The sequence below is a fragment of the Acyrthosiphon pisum genome, chromosome A1 (assembly GCF_005508785.2).
Source record: "Acyrthosiphon pisum isolate AL4f chromosome A1, pea_aphid_22Mar2018_4r6ur, whole genome shotgun sequence".
Classification (NCBI taxonomy): Eukaryota; Metazoa; Arthropoda; class Insecta; order Hemiptera; family Aphididae; genus Acyrthosiphon; species Acyrthosiphon pisum.
In genome coordinates this window covers 139,139,898-139,162,085 of record NC_042494.1, presented here as the reverse complement: position 1 = coordinate 139,162,085, position 22,188 = coordinate 139,139,898, and the positions used below count along the sequence as shown (strand labels likewise).

At 31.8% G+C, this 22,188-nt stretch overlaps 1 protein-coding gene across 3 annotated transcripts in view; it reads right to left on the bottom strand.

Annotated features, from left to right (window-relative positions):
* Positions 1 to 337: 337 nt before the first annotated feature.
* LOC100169609 overlaps positions 338 to 22,188 on the bottom strand; it is a 36,357-nt gene continuing 14,506 nt past the window's right edge. For 2 of the 3 annotated variants that reach the window (XM_003242788.4, XM_001948995.4), the window contains exons 2-3: positions 6,477 to 6,711; positions 338 to 2,509 (exon numbers count right to left, since the gene is read on the bottom strand). In XM_003242788.4, the coding sequence (XP_003242836.1) occupies positions 1,656 to 2,509; positions 6,477 to 6,711 (1,089 nt within the window). In that variant the 3' untranslated portion in view covers positions 338 to 1,655. Of the gene's footprint in view, positions 2,510 to 6,476; positions 6,712 to 17,965; positions 18,175 to 22,188 lie in introns of those variants that run through there. The other variant, XM_029488433.1, reaches the window with a different exon arrangement.

Here is a 22,188-nt window from a genome sequence, read left to right as displayed (position 1 = left end):
ATAAAAATATAGCCTCGGAAAACGGATATTAAAATATATATTGACCGTTAAATTAATAAATAAAATTAAAGTTATACTCATTTTGACTAGCTGTACACACATTAACGAGATTGAGGCATAGTTATAAAAAGAGACTTAAATTAATCTTGCATTAACGTTCAGTTAGATCGGTAAAAACATTACTGTCTTATCGACGTAGGTACCGCAACGTTCCAATGGTGTACTTGGAACCGTTCGGATGGTGTACAACACGGATATTGTATATAATATTATATCATAATCAGTATATTTATCGATATTAAAAAAAAAGATGAATTTTGTTTACATTTTTTTTTTCAAACTCGATAAAATATTTCCGGAGAACGATTCTATTGGTAACAGTCTCTGATACAGTAACCGACAAAATAATATACCGTGTGCCTACAAAGTCTGCAGGGTACACTATATTTAACTCAGTTACTTATATTGCTCAATACCCTATACAAAGTTTTGAACTCTGTTCGCGGGACACAAGACTAAACAACTATTGGCTGATTAATTCCTATGACTTAATATTTTTTTAACTCTTGCGCGTGCGCAACAACTTCACTTTTTTCTGTGTACCCTGTTTTTGTGGTCACGCGGTATATCGGTCAATTAGCTGTTTCACCTACTCTGCACCTTATCAGTACACCACTGGGCGCTGCGTACCTGCCTATATTATAATAGTTGAAAATTAATTATCGAACACTACGGTTGTAGCAGAGCCTATAATAATATTTATAGTCTACACTCAGCCTATACTGGTTATCGTCACCGTCGAACGGCGACACTAATGGCGATGTTTTGAAAATAATTACATATTATATATTATTATTACCTATTACGTATTCTATTGTGCGGTCCACATCAAGTCTCCAGTCGTAACGCACGCCCACCGATTGTCTCTGAGTGTGTATCTTATAATATTCTAATAAATTGTGAGTTTTTCTACTTAGTATTATACGACGCCTTCTATATAGTAGTGGTAGTCATGTTCTATATCATTAACAGTATCATATATATATATATATATATATATATTGAATATTATTATATAGGCAACAAATGAAAATTGTTGTAAGGGGATCGCAGAAAAAGAAAATAATAAAAAAATGCTAATCATTATTACAACTACCTACCTATATAGGTACCTACGAGCATCGCTGCTGCTGCTGCACCGGAGGAGAACGGACGATGATTCTTTAACTTCGCGTTATGGCTCGTGTGTGTAATAATACAACCATCTATAATATAATATTATTACGCGATAGCTGATGTGACCATACGATAATACTATTATTATTACGTCATGCGCGCGCATCCCCCGGGCGACCGGCTGTGCGGGGTTATGGTTTGTTATGGTTCTGCTGTATATATATATATAAATATGTACACGTGCACCGTGTTACTAGACCTAACCCGAAGACGACGACGACGACCAATAATAATTTATAAAGGCGGGCTTCCACTATATACGCGTTTGCGTAAATCCTTGAAATGCGATCGGTCGGTTAGGTTAGGTTACTGAGCGATTAACCACGTTCTTACCATGGTTACAACGCGTTTAGCGGACACTCGCCTTTATTATAATACATTGTCGGACAGGACCCGTCGTCGGCGGTACGATGGCCCGATCACTGCGACGGACGTGGGTCGTAGGGCTCGGCGTCGAGGCCCACGTAACGGTTGTTCTTACGGTGCACGAACCCGGTGCCGGGCGCCGTGTTGTAGTAGACTACCCGCCTGATGCCGAACGGGTCCACGTAACCGAAGCTGCCCGCGCGCGTGTCACCCACGTCGTCCGACTGTTCCTCGTGGTAGTGCCGGGGCAGGTAGTACTTGAAGCCGTTCCGGACGAACGACACGCCGTCGTACTGCGCCTGTTCTGCCGGCGGTCCCGGCGTCGTCCTGGCTGACATGTCCACCACCTTGCGGTACGCGGGCCGGAACGTTTGCGGCCGCAACGGTTGCTCGTACAGCGGCTGCTGTTCCGCGGCCGTGGACGCCGCGACCGTGGCCGCAGTGGACGAAGACGACGACGAACGCCGTCTGTACGGTCGTCGTCGCGCGTCGTCGTCGTCACCGTCTCCGCCGTCCGCGGTGCCCGCGATCGAGTTGACGTCCACCGGCCGCACGGAATAGTTATAGTCGGCGGCGGGGGACGCGGTGCTGCTAGGCTGCGGCCGCCGGAACTGAGAGGCCACCGAGCGTGGCGGTGACCCGGCCGCAGGGAACCGCAATGGCGACGATTGGGTGTCGGACGGGTACACGAACGGCGAACCGCGCCACGAAGATTCGCTGGGCGGCGCTCGAGTGACCGCTACGACGGCTGCCGGCCGGGTTACAATCGCGGCCGTGGCCGACCGGTACGGTGACACCGAGACGGCCGTGCCGGCTATCGGTGGCACGTACTTGGCCGCCGATACGGCTTGACTGACGGGCGTCTGAGTGCCGACGAACAGCTTCTTGTTCTTCACTATTCTGTAACCTGCGACATAAATAAGGTACGATGGTTACTCGACGCGTAATATTTGGTTTTAAGTAATATTATAATACTATAATATTGTAATCGTTATTTGTATTATATTTTATATTCATTTTTCGTTGTAAATTCTATTTCACTTTAGTTATTAAGTTATTCTGTGACTTCTAGTTGAAGCCACCCCAAAAAGTATTATTATTAGATATTATATAAGATTATACATAGCATGTTTTATTTGTCACAATTATATTTCAACGATTAAATGATGATGATTTTTTTTATAAAATTTGATTAATTGATTATTTTGTTAGGTACACATTAATAGTTGACAGTTATAACATTTAAAACAATCGCTGATTGATTAAATTATTTTTAGAATTATATTAAAAAATTATTGGTTATATAATTTATTACACTTGTGTCTAAGGAAAATAAGAAAACTTAAGAGCCAACAAAAAAAATTTCTGAGGACGTGCTTCAATCTATCTTTTCTAAACAAAATTACTAATATAATAACGGACTCTTATAATATTATGTATCCCTTTTAGCTAAATACATTTTCACCCAAAAGGCAAACATTTAAAAAATAGTTTGGGAATAATCAAAATGTTTTAACAGTTATTTTTAACTATAAAAGAATCATTCAATCATGAGACTATCGAAAAAAATATTTATAAATAATAAACACATAGAACATATTATTATAACAGCGTAATACTGCTGCTGCAGTGTTATAAAAATCGTCAAAAAATAGGTACCTATATAGTTATGTTGGACAAGTTTTTTCGTTTCCGCCCATCCCACACGTAACATATTAAATTATAGCATATAATACTAAAATTACATCTACCATTTTTAGTATGTACCATATAAAGTGGCCATAATATATTAACTCGTGATATTTTTACCGATTAAACATTTATATAAACATACGCAAGTAAGATTTAAAAATCACATTATTTTTACATTATGAATGTACGGTAGCAGATTATAACAAAGGGACTTGAAACAGTTTTTAAAGCCCGAGGCTTTGGTTTAATTTTTTTTTTTTTTCACTTGACGATGTATTAAATTGAAAATGATAATAATATCAGGTACGCGCTATTATTTTTTGCCCGGCAAAAGCAAGTTTTTAATTCGTACAACGTTCAAAAATAAAAAATAATGTGCTCATAATTTTGGTTCAAAATTGAGTTTCTCTATTTATAGTTTATGTTTATGAAAAATATGTAATTTGTTATTGTTGGTAAGCACAAAGTGTCGATCTGTGTTGTTGAAATATAGCTATATTTAATTTAATTTACATTTTGTATGAATCTATTACTACCTATAAGTACGTTTATTATGATTGTCAACATAATTGATTTAAATCCGTAGGGCTTAATATTGATTAACCTGTAAACTATAATTTGGTGATTTATATTTTGATTTATTTGTAGATACCTGGGTGGCTGGGTATTTTAATCATATTATGTGATATTAAAAATAGTTTGTATTTTATAAGAAACATTATACAATTTGGCGAATTTTCATGTCCAATTTATCAGGTTTATAATAGTCAAATCAATTGTCCACAGTTTATATTATTATGTTATAGGTAATTATATATTTTATTATTTTTTATTATTAGGTACTGAAATACATATTAAAAAGCTGTAGTTTGTTTAATTTTTTTTTTTTGTCGATATTTTGTGATTTAACTTATGACTATATTAATATGTATAGGTACCATCGACATGTCTTGTATTTATAGTGAACTCATTTACAAGTCAGTTACTGATCTTAATCGTGCTCCTTGATCCTAAGAGCTATTATTATCACATCGGAAAATTTTAAATGTTCGTAAAAAGTAAATAATAATAATACTTTTCTGGTACATATAAAAAAAATATCGTATAGCCTTAGATGTTACATTCAATTTAAAAGTATTTGAAAATATTTCTACTTAAAAACTTAACATACATAAATAAAAAAAAAACATATGTTCATTGAAGGATATTATTTTTAAAGGATAAATGAACCATTCGTTGTTGAGTATTGCAATTGAAATTGTAAGCATATCGTGTATATATTTTATGCATGATAATTTTTAATTGAATTTTGTTATTTTATTATTTAAAGGTAGCCTTTATTGATGATATTATATAGATGAGTAATATTACATACAAATATAATAATATAATATATTCACAGAAAATAATTGAATTAAATAACGTTCAAAAATATTAAAATACAATAAACTTGATAAATTCGTCCAGTAAATAGTTAGGTTTTTAACAGCATGGAATGGTATTTTGCATGTTGTTCATATTAAGTCTGCACTATTCGGTGTTCATAAATATTTCTTTGTAAATTTACATAAAATGTGTTTATGATGTGTACGCAATCGAATAACTTTTACTATAAATTATTACAACATATACTGTTATGAAAATGTAATAACTCGTGTTTTATAAAAAATAAAAATGATCTATCTAGAACATTGAGGTGAATAACTTATAAGGCTTACCTATACATTTAAATAATTGTGACTATCGGATCATGATAAGTATGCCTACAGCCTACTTATAATAAGGTTCGTGTAATATTATTTAATTAGTTTTTGTATGTAATAGAGTAGGTAGGTACATGCCATCTACTCATTAGCATATTAGTACCAATTTAAATAGAATTGCATTTTTTTAATAATTATATCATATCGTTGAAGTGTAACTATTGCAGTATACTATTAATTAACAGCAATAATAATATTATGTTTATAGTTAAAATAGCAATATTCCATTATTTTTGGGGTTTTTGGGTCGGAACTAGAAAGTTTTAACCGTGAATTAATTAAAATATTTATTTATTTATTTATTTATTTATTCATTTATTTATTTATATAATATTGTAGATTCTAACTAATAAATTTATTTAACACCTTATGATATACGTTTGATTGAACCAATATGGTTAATATTATAGTAAATCAGCTTTGTAAATGCAAATAATAATGTAGATCTTATTTATTTCATACAATTTTGATCCATTAACGCGCATTGTAACGAATAACGATAAATTTAGAAATTAATAATTTACAATATATTACAATGTTTTTGTTCGACAGTAAAACATGTTTTTGCTCTTGGCTTTTTATAAGTTTCCAAATAAAATAAAAAACTGATGTCAAATTCAAAATAAACAATGATACATTTTTTTAATGAGAAAAGTAAGTATATCTACGGCTTAAGTGAGTAACAAATTACGGGGTATTATAAAGAAAAAAAACCAGTTCGACTCAACTCATGTATACCTACATAATGGTAGTCGATTACTATAATTTCGTAAATGTTTGATCCCGAAAACAATTCTAAGAGGATTATATTGTTTATGTAATTATATAAATATTAATACAATTACACATTTTTTTTTTTTGGATAGACAGAACTACAGAAGAATTGTGGTATGTATGATAGTAGAGGAGTACTAAATATAACTGACCCAAAATGATGCAGGCTCGAAAAGATCTTAACAGATTGCATAACGTGCAGCGTGTAATGCTGCACTATAATGCAATACTGTTGTAAAAACATTCTCGACACTTGAGTCTTGAATATACCACAAAAACTAATGTATACAGCATATTATAATATGTTGTATACATTATAGTAGTCTATATAGAGTGTGTATTATATTATTATAATATATAATATATTACACTTTACTAATTTAGTTTACAACTATTACACTTTAGTCACGATTTAAAAAGAAATAAAAAAAAATTGTTATTGCTATTACGAAATAGTCCATCGCCCCTCGCCATCATAATATTATTATATTATGTTTATCGGGAATATTTGAGAAACATAATAATTATTCATAATACGCTTGGAAAATATTGCGTAAATTTCGAAATCTGGTGTGTCAGTTTACGAGTTTAATTGGTATACGAGGGAAAAAAATTCCCAACACCGAACGTGTGTCACGGACTTACCCTTCGAATCGGCTACGTAGTCGTTGAGTCTCAAATAACCGTCTGCGTCTACCCAGCCGTACGTTCCGACCACGCTTCCATCTTGCAGTCGCCTCTCCTTACGGTACTGACCACTAATGGTCTGATACTTGAAATACCTTTCGGGCCCTTCATCCGTCTGTATATGGTACTGCGTGTTCGGCTCCGTGTCCCATCCTCCGTCGATTTTGGACGCTACCGTTCCCAAAATGGCGAGCTGAAAATGAAAACATTCACACGTTTAATAATCTATAGGTAGGTACCTAGGGCTATAATAAAATAGTTGACGTGAATAATATTATGATGTAACGCCAAGCATTATATTGTAATTAATTTAAAGTATTACAATCTTACAATACGAAATTGGATCATCCTTTTCGATTGGACTTTTTTCAAACACTGTATATTTTACATAAAATAAGCTACCTATATATATCGATTTTCAGTTCGGCGCACTTCTTATTAATATGTACGATGACGTGCCTACTATGCGCCTATCATTAGGGTGAACTATTTTGACTACCACCTCTATATTATAGCGACATGTATTATTTGTTATATTTTATCCGTACACATAATGAACCATATAGGTACCTATAACATCTCGAGAATAAAGCATTATTGGTATACTATTTTAACCGGCTCAAAACGCACGCTATGCTTATTGGAGGAGAATCAAGTACCTATATACGAACGGCATTCACACGAATACGATATTTCCGTATAGATTATAAGTTGTTGTATCTTATCTTACAGACAACTTGTCAGATCAACATGAAATACATTATACCGTATATTACAATTTACAGTACAAAAAGTTTTTTTGGATTTTTTTGTTTCTTCAAACACTGTATACTTAGCGGCCACCTATCCGTTTGCAGTTTGGGCAAACTTACTGAGTACAACGACGTACCGACTACACCTACCATTATAGCCTATAGGGCGGGGGACTCTGGACCACCGACTAAATAGTGACATGTAGCAGGAGTCGCATTTGTTATATCATTTTCTTCGGACACAATATGTACGATGTACCATAAAATATATACGTCTCGAGAATAATATAATATATTATTATCATATTATGTACAATGGATAATATACTATTATATAGCAGGTATGTATAAACATTATACTAGCTGTTATTATAATATATTGTTATTATACTGTTCATCCGATAGTTAACAATATTACTATCTATCAACAGAAATCTTTTGGTTATAATACACATTACGAACAATCCCAATCTGCAGATACATAATATTAATCAACCGGTTGCGATAAACATTTGACTCACAAATTGTTGATGATGATAATTATTACAGGACAGTGGTGGATAATATCAGTCAGTCGACTCGACAAGACAAAGCAAACCATATTATTATAACCACGCAACGCGCGTATATACCTTTGATGGGTAGGTACATGCACATTTTTCTGCTCAGCGCCTTTTAAGGTCTTTGCCCATCTAAGAACCCATTCTCTCTGCAAATGCATATGGGTACCTACTATATTATATCTACGTGTATTTCCACGTTTATTTACAATGTTGTCATTCTCTTCAAACCTTAATAATATAATAATATACAATAATATGTTATTACTATGCATACATGCAACAAGTGAATCTAAACTTTTTAATAAGTTCTAGTGAACATTTCTTCAAATGTACCTACCTACCTACCTACGGGAATCTGCGCAAATACAAAATTTCCATATAGAAGTTTTTCTATATCTTATCTTGCAGTCGACTGGTATATCATAAGTTATGGCATTATATGTGGACATGTATAGTATGTAGTACTACGATTTATTCAGAATAATATAAGCGACTATAAATTGTGCATACATAGTGAAAAAATGTATTATATAATATATATGTTGTTAAACACTGAGAATGCGTATTGTTTCATTGTGTATTCAACCTATAGCCACATACACTCGAATGACTCGATAGTCAATGGAGCTGATTTGCGTGTCATTTCGCGCACACTTATAATATATATATACACATACGTCAAGACTGAAGAGAACGAAACTTGTAACTCATCCACGTACAAAAAAATGTGTACAGGTAGCTAGGTATTTTAAAAGTTTGTTTGGAATTTTTTTTTTTTTTTAATTAAACGAAAATATACATAACTAACTGATCCCGTGCACTTCGATGCCCGTTAAATGTACCCACTCTATATGACTCAAACTTTGTTCAATTCATTATTTAATATTCGGTGTTCAAAACTTATCTTAACTTTTCCGTCGCCCGGAATACAATTTCTGGTTAGCAGCAGTAGGTATATTACCCCGTGCTATTTGCGCGTAAGTTTATGATTTAACTCTAGAGTATTAAAGTTATACCAAGTTTGACATTTTTACTTAATTCCACCCACGGTGGATTTATATAATCAATTAATACAAAATCCTAACCTAACCTAACTGTACTATAATCCAATGAATAAAAAAAATCAAATTTCACCCTTTTTAAATTAGCCTATCTTCTTCCCAGAGGTCTAATCTACACACAAAAATTCATCTATATATATATAAATGGAGTGTGAAAAATGTATGTTACCTCATAAATCGGGAACGGCTGTTTTTATATATTATTGACAAAATTAATAATACGAAAAATTGAGCCAAATCGAACCCACCGTTCTCGATTGATGAGGTAACGTAGGTACATTTTTCACACACCATTTTTATATATTTAGATAGATAATGTTATATTAATATTACACTAGCAAGTAATATTATCTTATATTATGTATTTTTGACACAAAGTAGGTGTTATTTAGACTTAACAAAATAAAACTATAAGTAGAATATGAATTAAATATATTTTCGATTTAGCCTATATTATAATATTATATAATATACTAATCAACTAACGTACCTAACTACAAAGTAAAATCAAGTCATTAAATAATGTTCATAAACATAAAGGTACCAGCTACTAGAGTGATGAACTAAATTCTTAAATTACATTTAGTCTTAAGACCCCGGAATAAATCTCCTGGGGTAAAAATACATTTTTGAATACAATAAAATTAACTTAAAATGCTCTTTAACTAAAAAATAAAAAAACGATAAAACCGTACTAAGTTAATATGCACTGATATGATGTAAATAATTGTTGCAAATTCTTAAACTTGTTAAATATGTATAATATATATTATATTATATATATTAATTTTTGTGAAATATATTTAAATACTCAAAAGTAACAAACTTTGAATTTGATTTCATACAACAAATTTATATTTTACATCTTTCAAAAAATAGATGCTTCTTAAGATGTTCCGATCACTGCTAAGTAAGTATCGTTGGTAGTTTTATCATTCATGGAATATGACGTATACTATTGGAGACCTATATTGTATATAATAGTATCATATGGTTTCGGTACCGACGTAAGTTTAAATGGTTTTTACAATCTTGTTTTGGAATCAAAATTATTACTTCGGCAGTTATATAATTATATTATATTACCTATAGCCATTGTCATGAATAATAAGAGAATGATTAATTGGTTTTTATCTTTTAAGGGAAATCACGAATATTCATTTTTTTTATGAATTACACTTTCTTATACTAAATAATAACATCGTCAATTTCGTAATATTTTGACAAATTTACTTTTCGTCTACCTCCAATCTGTCTTAAAGAAATAAAAAAATCACAGCATAGAAACACCTGTGTGTGTACACAATATGCACATCCCTGATATGATATATGTTATTATTATTATTATTATTATACTATATTATATTATATTTGTTCAATTTACGTCACCGACAAAATTATTCACAGCATGCGGCTGTGTAGACTGTACGATTTTAACCACAAGGCGACATTTCGTAATAGCCAATAATATGATATTATGTTCAGCCTACACCGGTTTACAAATAGAGAAGAACTCATTACTACTTTTTACACCCACGACAAAAATAAGACAACGCACATCTATTTCTGTTTGCTTGTTTTCATCTATGGGAGATAATTTACGGATATTTCGTACTCTTGCACACAATATGTTACATGCATGTTGTGCAGCGATGTCACTTGTTCTGTAGCCTGTAGATACAGTTATTATAGCTAATATTATATTATTAAAATTTACAATATGCATCGGGAAATAATATTACCTGCAATATAATATGGTTGGACTTGCAGTGTCGCGAAACTTCTTCCCGGTAACGTTATAATGCATATGTAAATTATACATATTATCTTTTAACATTCATTTACCTTATAATTATTAGGTAACATATTATTTTTTTTACATAATCGTTCGAGTTTGTTTGGGTAGATCGTAAAAAAATCGAAAATTATTGATTTTTTTTTAGATAACCGTTTATTTTACCGTTACGAGATAAATTTTAAATAATCGCTTTAATGTTAAATAACAATTTTATAAAAATAATTTTATGAACGTTCTATGTAAAAAGTAAAAAAAAAATTAAATAAACTAATTCATTGTGAACCTATCGAATTTCGAACAGTCTTCGAGGCTCGATCGTTAACACTGTCGCCTCATCCCACTCAACCACGTTGAATATATTTTTCTAAAATATTTTAGATCATCCAATTTAAATAACTAAACAAATTCAAGTAATAAAATGTATTAAACTAATATAATATTAGAATATTTTAAAACACACACACGTATTTCCGGAATATATTAAATATTTTTATACCGACTTTTTCACGAAAATAATTTATACACCAAAAGTAAATTAAACACTATAGCTATCATAGTGTATATAGTTACAATGTTTTTATATATCCAGAAACTATCTATAATCTATGCGTTCTAACTCGTTTAAAACTCAAAATAATGAGAACGAAAAAAAATTATTATTTTAAAATAAGGTACTCTTAACTTGAAAATATAATATAGGCATGTATATAAATATGTTAACGAACAAAATATTGTTCTGTTTAACTGATAATTTTTAGTTGGTTTTCGTTCACTAGGTAGGTACCTTTATATAATAGCATATTTTCATTGTACATTCATTATAGACCATAATATATTTTCTGTAAACAAGAGAAGTAATAATCTGGTAGTACTATAGTCATAATTATTTATTTTGTTGAATATTTTACAGTTGTCTATTAATTATGAAAGAAAAGAATAATGCAGCAATTTAGTAACATCAACAATTTCTACGACTTTACTTATCTACTATGCAGGTACGCTGTATTATATCTATGTATTTTTATATATTATTATTATTATGTATTTGAGTGTTGTGAGAAACATCTTATGGGCTACGGGTGTTAAAACGTAACAATAATATTTACGAAAAAAAAACACACCATCGACTTCCGTGAGAGGACTAGAGTAGAAAGTTTCGAGTACGGTCACGAATCACGATCGTCGTCGCAACCGATTCGGTAGTTGTAGTCTATATACGTCGTATTCATATTTTTCACACTATATTTCGAAACGCGTCGCACATTTAATAGGTATAGGCACAAATATGTTCGATCTAACTCGACATTACGATTTTATTCACATCGTGTAGATGTGAATGGAATGTGATTATTGTGATTTTCAAAATACTTAAAATGTCGATACCTATATATAGGGACGACCAACGTAAATACCTCTATCTATGTTGTTTGAACAGTAGTTTCGAAAAGTTTCTACCTATTCAATTTCAAGGTTTTAAAATCGTTCGATATCAAAACAATAAATAACGACTTAACCATGATGTAAGTATTTTAATTTATCGGAATCGGTGGCACTGTTTTATTTTCCGTTTTATTTTAATATTATGTACCTATTTATTTAGCAATATTTAACTTAATTACAAAATTAATATTATATGGATATCACGCAATTACGTACCTTTTATAATATTATTCAAGTTCCATAAATGGCAACGAATCACGATCATATTTAAATATATTTTTTTTTATATGTACAAACAAAACAATGATTTAATTTTACGCGTGGGTGACGCGAATCATGATGATAAATTTTCATTAAAAAATAACACAGCATTTAAGTATAGGTACACGTTGATTACCTATCGCGACGAATGAAAATATTATTAATTATTATTGTTTGATTTATAATTAATTATAATAGCACTTAGCCAACACCGTCAATGCAGTGATTTTAACAGCAGTTCACGATTTCGTCAAGAAAACGTACAGACGTACATACGTACGTATGACATGATACATAATATCATAACATAATATTATGTCAAACTTTCAACGAAAGTCTAACATTAGTTTAAAAACAAATTTCTTCTCATACGTGGTCAAATCAAATTGGTCTATTTATGAACTACGTAATGGATATATAATATCTTTATACGCATTATATTATGCTATCTGCCTATCTGCAATGACGTGATAGTATTATCTCTCGACGGTTTATAATAATTTAATGAAAATAAAAAGTCACAGCAATAAGTAGTTTGGTTTTGTACGACGAATACTAATTGCGATCGATTGAAATCGATTGCAGTGACACTACGTCGTCATGAAAATTATATTATTGTTTGTAGGTAGACGCCGCTCATAAAACTCGCATTGGAATCAGCACAAAGTGAGTCCCATAACCTATTGAATCTTAGGCGAATCAGGAAAAAAACAAATGAAAATAGGTTGGGTATAGGTACTTAGGTATTACCTATTTTGCTTTATTTTGATACGTCTTTTACATATCATTAAATAAATACAATACATACATACACAATAATAATTGTGATAAATTTGAAATGTAATACAAACTATTGCGTAGGTACATATTATAATATGGTATAGGTACCAGGAATAAGTAATAACATGTAATAATATCAGTGTACAATACAAAAAGTTTATTTTCAACGATTTTTTTTACGAAATTTGAGTCTAATAACCGATTTTTTTTATGATTTTGGCCATAGACCTCTATGGATGGTTTTGAGTCTAATAATAACTCACAAGCGACCGAACTTTATATTAAAAGTCCATGTTAAGGTCAGTATAGACCACGTTTTATTTTCACCATAACTTTATTATAAGTAAATGCTAAAATGTATATTTGGGTACCTCTATACTAAATAGTTACGATATTGAGGCCGTGAAGTATTGAAACTGTCCGACCACATTTTAAAAACTTTGGCACCCAGGGCCGGAATTAAGGGGTGGCTTAGGGCCTCCACAAGATTCAATTAATTAGAGGCCCCTACAAAATAAGTACCTTTTGCAGTAAGTCTGTCAACCTTATATGGGTCCAGGGGCCCCCACAACCGTACAACATAATGCCTTGTCGGCACCACGCTGGACTAAGTCTTATAAGCGGCGTTTCTAGTGCTCTATACCTAGGTCTATACTCAGTTGACCCCGCGCGACCGATGGTCAGGTGGTACATACACACAATATTAATGTTATACATCGACCGTATAATGGGTTTATACTATACACGTCCTATTATATTTTATATTGTGTATACATAAGACTTGAAAGTAAACACGTCGCGCGTATAATAATATATTATATTATTACAATCGATGTCAAGTTCTGCGCCCGTGACCGACCGGATTCGTTTCGCATCCGATTCAAAACGCTCGAGCGGCGCCCCCACGCGCCGACCAATGCGACAACGTGCGCCTAATATTTCATACACATTTATCACTTATCACTTGTGAATATTATCATATTTCGCACGTGCGTTTAATGTTATTATTAGTGTCATTGTGCAGTACTAAACCGCACGGTTGTATAACGTGTGGATTATATACTCGTATTAGAAATATGTCGTATATGCATATAATGTATAATAATATCATATATGAAGTGTTATAACTTATATTAAGTACTCGAGTAAAAGTGTGCAAGTAAGTACTCAATAGTCTCAAACACGTACTTTTCAAAATAATATACTTTCCCGAAGTATCTATATGTGTTTAAAATCAAATACTAATTTTCAAATACTCAAATAGTTCTTTTTAGTTTATATATTTTCTATTTTAATTTCGATCACGTGCAATAAAAATATAAATTGTGTATATAATAGTACATTTCTTTACCGCAAATTATACTACTCATTTGAAAATCAAATACTTCGACCCATTAAACAGTCAAGTATTTTGAAGTTCCACCAAATGATAGTATGATACTGTGTAAACTATATTTTTCTCTATAAAATTAATGTAAAACATGAAAATAGGTTCAGTTGGTTTAAGGTAATACAAATATTTTATGAAAAATTTAAAGTATATATTATAAATACTTTTATTGCTGAATTTTTAAATTCGTATTTTGAATATTTTTTAAAATAAGTATCAGCTGTATCTGTACTTAAACAGTTGAATAGGTACTTTTAAAAAGTATCTTTTAGGTATAGGCATAATATGAACCTAAATGCCTTATACTTTCTGAATCGGTTTTTTTGTAATTCGTTCGATCTGTACTTAAATATAATTTCAAAAGTAAATTTTTTAGAAGACTGATTTCGTTAATCAAATAATAATGTCAAATCTCTGTAGCTGTAGCTAAAAATACATTTATTTTTATTTCCAGTACTAATCACTCGATTATTTTTAATTCCACTATACTAATCACTCGATTATTCGATTGTTTAAGTTTTTGATTATTTCCATCACTAATAATAATAAAATTGTAACCTACACCGTGACGCAGGCGCTCAGGTATTTCACAGCCGTATTTTCTGCACGATTAAAATCATTTTCATTTTTTCCGTCGATGTTTTGACGTACGCGCGAAAATTTAAGTATTTAGGTGAGTGGAGCGAGGCGGCCTGAATAATTCATGAGAGATCGGCGGGCGCCTATTGTTATTATCGCTCCGTTGATGACTGTATCGCCCGTCGTATATTTCTATAATAATATTATATATGTGTTTGTGTACGACACGAATTACATGACACGCCTAATTGAGAATTCGCACGTGTTAGCAAAGACAATTTTTATTTACTTTTTTACGTCATTGCGGTGCCGCCGCCGCCGTTCTTCCGACAGGCGAAATCTATATAAGACGTACGCGCGCTATTATACGGTTATTGTTATTATTGTCGTCATCAATGGACACGGTGGAACAAAACATTATTGTAATAAAATGATGTATCAAACACGTGGCAAATCGTATATATTATTATAATAAATTGTATCATAGTAAAATAATATTATTATAATATTTACACAACAGTATTTATCATGATGGGTGTGTATGCGCGGCATAATGTCGTCGCAGCGTTAAGTGTGTGTAAGCGAGTTTTTTTTTACTAGAATTTTCGTCGGAGCGATTCTCCATCTATCTTGCTCAGCTCTTTCCTTGACAATTATTATTATTTTGTAGTTATGCAACTTTGGCAGGACAGCTGCGGCACGCCACCACTATTGCCATTATGTTTTGTTCGCAGCCCGGGCGAACTGCTGCCAATGAATAATATTATGCATCGAATTTAAATAGAAATCAGACCGAAACCCGTCGTCATAATGTATAATTCATGGAATGAAAAATGCCAAATTACCGTACCTGTCTGTATATAGTTATAATACGTACAGTAGATAATAGGTATGTGCCTACGTTTTAGGCGGTTTTTTTACGCGCGCATTATGCCGTCATGCACATTTAACTTCACAATAAAACAGTTTAACAGCCATAATACCCGTAGTTACTATTATAGTATAGTACCATAATGTAGATTCATCGTGAAAATATGCAAACTATTACACCTATAACACCTTTACACGAGTGTAATATATTTAATAGCTATAGGAATCACCGTAGGTATAAGTAGGCACATAAATATTATTTATTAACACCTATATTATTGTATTTAAAGATTTTCTGGGTTTTCTCACACAGAAGAGTCGAAAAAATTCAAAGTTTTTCTATTTGAATCCGCACGGATTGCTTATTACAAACAAACAACAACAAAGTTTGACCCATGTAGTTTTATCGATTCGCGATCTTGGGACAAGTTTCCACTCCGTATGACCTCTCTGTAATGTAGGTCGAGCAAAAGTGTTTCTTTTTATTTACGGTAATCGGTGTCGGTATATTATTAAATACAACCCCAACTGAGAAATGAGCATTGCGCGCACAATGCGCAACCACGAGATTGTAATCCGATCAAAGACGTGAAAATTGTACGTTAGCATTACAATACGTCTGAAGAGACTATGTTATACGGTATGGATACATAAGAGAATCAGTGGGCGGCTGATTTTATTTTATCCTGATTCAAGTCGGCGACGAATCACGATGACGACGATAAAATAATAATACAAAAAAAAAAAAAAATGTAAAAAGAATAGAACCTAAAGATCAAACTGTCTACATTGTGTATGAACTGCAGTATACTATTTTGTATTACACACATATCAATACCATTAGTGTCATGAGTTCATAATATGATCATTTGATATAATATAATAATATGTTATATACGAGATCATTCGTCACATGTGTGACGACCCTGTCAACGCCACTTCAGAACATAATACATCAATGTGAGCTGCTTGTACCACCTTTGACATTTCTAACACATCGGGTGTTATAATAGCAGTTATATAACCTCTGCAGTGATGTTTAGGACAGTACGTTGATTATAATTTATAGTGAGTACATACTCTATAACTCTTTTACAGTTTTACCGCTACGTGTAATAGATAATTATTACATGGTCTTTTGATCGGTATTCGTTTCGTTTATACATTGCCCACGGAATAAATTATTTATAAATTACTTCTAGACATCGTTTTTTATTTAAACCAAACACAATGAGACGACGAGTGCTTGATTTAAAGACATTTAAAATTGAGCTTGTTCATAATAATATTATAAACTATATCGTCGTACCACACGCGTATTTCGAATATTTGGTCTTAAATTGCAGGTTGATTTTCAAAACAGGTGAAATAACAATCGAATGTCAACTATTGAATTTTATTTTGTATTCGAAATTGAAAATATTTAGTGTTCTTCTCGATAGAAGTTGCTGGAGTGCAGTCATTATACGTAATATATTATTTACCCATAAATGGCGTGCGTTATTTATTGTAATAAAAAGTTTCGAAATCTCAATAACTGGCGTATCGCACGTATTTTAACAATAAAATTTACATTTTTTTCCACATACCTACCTACCGGCTTCCACAAACACATCAGAGTGGTTTCGTTTTTCGTTTCGAAAATGAGCCTATATAGTGTCTACTTTGAATATACATATTAGGTATATGACATAATATAATATGAAATCGTGGAAGGCGACACAAACATATCTCGTGCCGCAAACTCGCGACCGAAAATATTGCCTCCATTAATTGTATCTGTATATCTATATGCCGACGGTATATTATTATAATAATAATATCTACATAATATTGACTATTATATATTATTAAATTTATTCGTATTTTGTGTAGAATGCGGTAACGCACGGCACTGGAATTTAAATATTCAAATAATAACATAATATGATATTAATATAATGCATAATTCACCGATATGCAGGAATATGGTTGAAGTGAAGTCATCGTCGTCGCAGACGTCATACAGCGTACCCATATACAGGTGTGTGTGTGTGTGATCGAGAGTTCCACTTGCAGTTACGACTTCTCCTGGACACTGTGGAAACGACATCGATGCTCGGCCCGACCGACGCATATATCGAGTCGGATCACTCATCTGCAGTCGATAGACAGATAGTGGTAATATTATATTATTATTATTATTATTATTATCATCCTCGTCGGACCGGTCCCCCGCCATATAACATTTATACACACCACAATACTATAATATAATACACTAAACGCGCATGGGACGTGTACAATACAACAACTCTGCAGCGATACGAATAATACGTATAGGTAGAACTATCGAGTGTTACTGAGAAATAGTAAAAAAAAAGAAAAAGGGAAACGAGCGTTATGTCGCAAACCCGATCACGGCGTATCTATACGTACTATACGTCATACGCGGGACTGTGATATTATAATGCATAATAGAATATATAATAATATTGCAATGCAGCACAAGCGCGCAATAATAATAATAATGATAAAAATAATAATGCGATCATAATATGGTTCACAGGTGGTTTTACCGGGTCAAAGCGCCCCGGACAACTACACCGCGAGGACCGGCGGAACGCGTGCTCGTAATATTCAGCTTAGGTCACGACAAAACTCAATTCATTACCTAAGCTTATAATAGTTGTAAGACTATCTTGGGCCCGTTATTATTGTTATTAGCGCACAAACGATGGCCCACTGCAGGAGAGACGCAATAATTACCTTCTAAATATAGGTATACAGATTTTTTTTTTGATTTTTTCCACATATTTGGCGGCGTTTTGCCGCGTCTCTGTCGTCACTGCGTATAATATAATAACAATAATATTATTACAATCGCGTGCCCACGATCGACCGTCATTATTGCAATATACAGGCGTAATATCATTATATACGGTCTTGGTACGCGGGCGATTGTAAATTCCACCGATTTGAAGGCAGTAGTGCTGCACTGCAGAGTTTAGGGTTCACCTATCATAATGGGCATAATAGAACATAATATTTTGACCTGCACAAATAGTTCATGCGTGTTAACTCATCCATAACAAACGTTACGTAGTTTCTTGAACAACAACATATGGTCCATATTAACATACCTATTAAAGATCCCCTCACACCGATTTAATTCCCAAAAATTAAACCAACTGTAGGCACTGAAATATTATACTATATATAGTAGCGACGACTAGCACTTCGTCAATGGTTTTATTCCAAGTCATTTCATGGACTATTTGAAATCAAAAATCCCAAAATAAAATTGATATTCTTTCAAGTGCAGCCTTTTTGTGAGGACATTTTTTATAATAATTATTGTGGTTCCGCCGGAAAATAAACATCATACAAATAATATTTTAAAACACATCGACGAGTGAACATTCATTTTTTCAGATAACATGCCTAAAATAATAACTATAATTTACAATACATATTATGCCTGTTACAATGTTGGTACATATTGGTACGATTTAAGTGCCCGCACGTGCTACAACACCGGAAACCGCGAAACGTTATGCGCATTTTAAATTGGACATTACATTGGTTTATTTTGGAATAAAAAATTATAACAACAACAAACACTAGCGCATAAATCACTCATACTGCGAAAATCAATTTAGAGTATAATACAGGCACCTACTATCAATGGTATATTATTATAATGTATACTACGTAATGTAGTACCGTTCTACATCGACGTGAGACAAAACTAATAATAAATAATATAGTATGCCGATGCAAAACCATTATTACGTGACCACAAATTGTTTGACGACAAAATACTGAATCGTATTTTTGGTTTGAACCGTCCAATTTTTTTTTCTACCATAATACTTGCATTAAAAATTGTTTGATTTTGTAAAGATCAAACTCTCCAAAATAGACAAATATAATATGTACTATATTATAATATGCGCACTTTTATACTATGTTATTTTGATCCCCAATCATAGATAAAGGAAAACCATTTAGGGGAATTTAAGGAATATACATTAATCTGAATAATACCTAAAAAGTCACTTGATAAGCAAGTTTATAGAGTACACGCCATAGGCGAAACTACGGGTCAGGCAAGTCAGGCCATGGCCTGACATAATACCGACTAAAAATGTGTATATATTATATATTTTAATATTAATAATTATTTAGGAATTATAAATAATATATTTATACACGTGAATGTACATTGTTAACATTTCTAAATTAAATTGTACACACTAAACCAGGGGTGGATCTAGGGTGGAGGGGGGGGGGGGGGTGTTGAGGGGGTCATCTGACCCACAGTTAATATTTTCTCATCAAATTGGCCTCTTTCCAGATCTTGGGTAGTTGGACACTTGGACTCTCAAATAAGCACACATACAGTATAAATGATTTTTTTTGTTTTAAATACCTATTACATAAGTCTAGATTTCAAATCTGGTTTTAATAAGTGGCCCCTTAAAATTTCCTGATCCATAGTTTCCTAACTCTGGATCTGCCTCTGCACTACACAATGAACATAAGAATACAATTTATTCTATGTACCCGAATAATCGGTTTTATCAGCTATTGTTTAATTAAGACATTTGACGTTTATTTTTATATTATAGCAAGTAATAGTTAATTTTACGTAACAAGTCGCTAGTCAATGATGTTTGTTATGTGGTGATATAGGTACCTATAAAATTATTGTCGATTATATACATACCTTAATATTTTTCATATTATTTCTTTTATTATAAATTCATATTTTATCATTGACCGGCGACAGCAATTGTTTACAAGATTCTTACGTTTAAAATTGTGGAGAGATAATTATTAATTAGAATATTTTTTTTATATATATAGAGGATAAGTCAAATATTTTAATTATTATTTAAAATATAAGACCATATCAATTATTATTATTATACACATTAGTACATCACCAAATAATTAATTTATTATTAATCTCCGTTAGTCGCATCGCTGTCTAAAAGACCGGGCATTTATAATTTTACAAATACTTAACACATTGTAGATAATTTACATAATTTCGTGTACTTTAATACTTCAAACGTCCAAGTCAAGCGATCATTTAATGCTATTTAAAAAAATTATCTATTGTTTGTTGAGTTAATAGGTTAGTTTTTAAAGTCACACACCTGTCAAAAAGACCGCGTGTGTGACTAAACTTGGAATTAATTTTTTTCAATATTATTTTCGTCAGTAATTATTTTTTTTAATAAAAAAAAACCATTATAATCGTTTTTTCTTTTCGATAGTTGTAGTCTATTAATTTTTATCGCTTGTTTGTTTATATAATTTCATTGAAAAATTTAATATTTTCGTAATTTTTTTATATTCGAAACGTGATATAGCCATATACAGGACAAGCATTATGTGTAAATTGTCAAAATTTAAATGAAAACAATTCGGAATAATTTTAAAACTACCTATAGAAATATAATCTTTCATTAATAAAAATACATTTTTCATTTGGCCTGCCCTAATAAAAGTGTCTAGTTCCGCCTATGAGAGTATCTACTTTAAAATATAACGTTTTAAATAAGCTAATAATTATATAATATAGGTTATTGACCGTTAATGGATTAACGCTAAATTTGTTTAAATATATTTTTTTTAAAACCCTAATAAGTAGTACTAAAAGTTTAAATCAGTTTATTAGTTTATCATAGTAGGTAAGGTTATACTATAAGATGGAAAATGTATTAACACAGCCACTACACGTATACCCGATCTTATAGGTACGTCTTATAATATATTTTGCTTAATATGTGAAATTTTCGAATATCAATTTTTCGCCAAGTTTTGTTGGTAAGACTATACCTAATTGTAATTATAGCTATAAATGATATAATGTACGCATCAACAATATAATTGAATTAAAAAAATATTATTTATTTATTTTTTGGTTCAAGAATGTTTCCGACCTTAAAATTATTAATACGTATAATATACTCATTGAAAAGAAAACATATTAAGGATAATGAAAAGAAAAATTACCATTAATTACTTTTAAAATAAAAGAAGACCTCGAACTCGTATAATCATAATTAATGTTTATGTTTATAAAATATATAATAGTTTATTTTAGTAGTGTAATTAATAAACGTTTTGTAAAAATAATAAAGTATTATTATTTCATTAAGAGGACGCCACACCCGCATTTG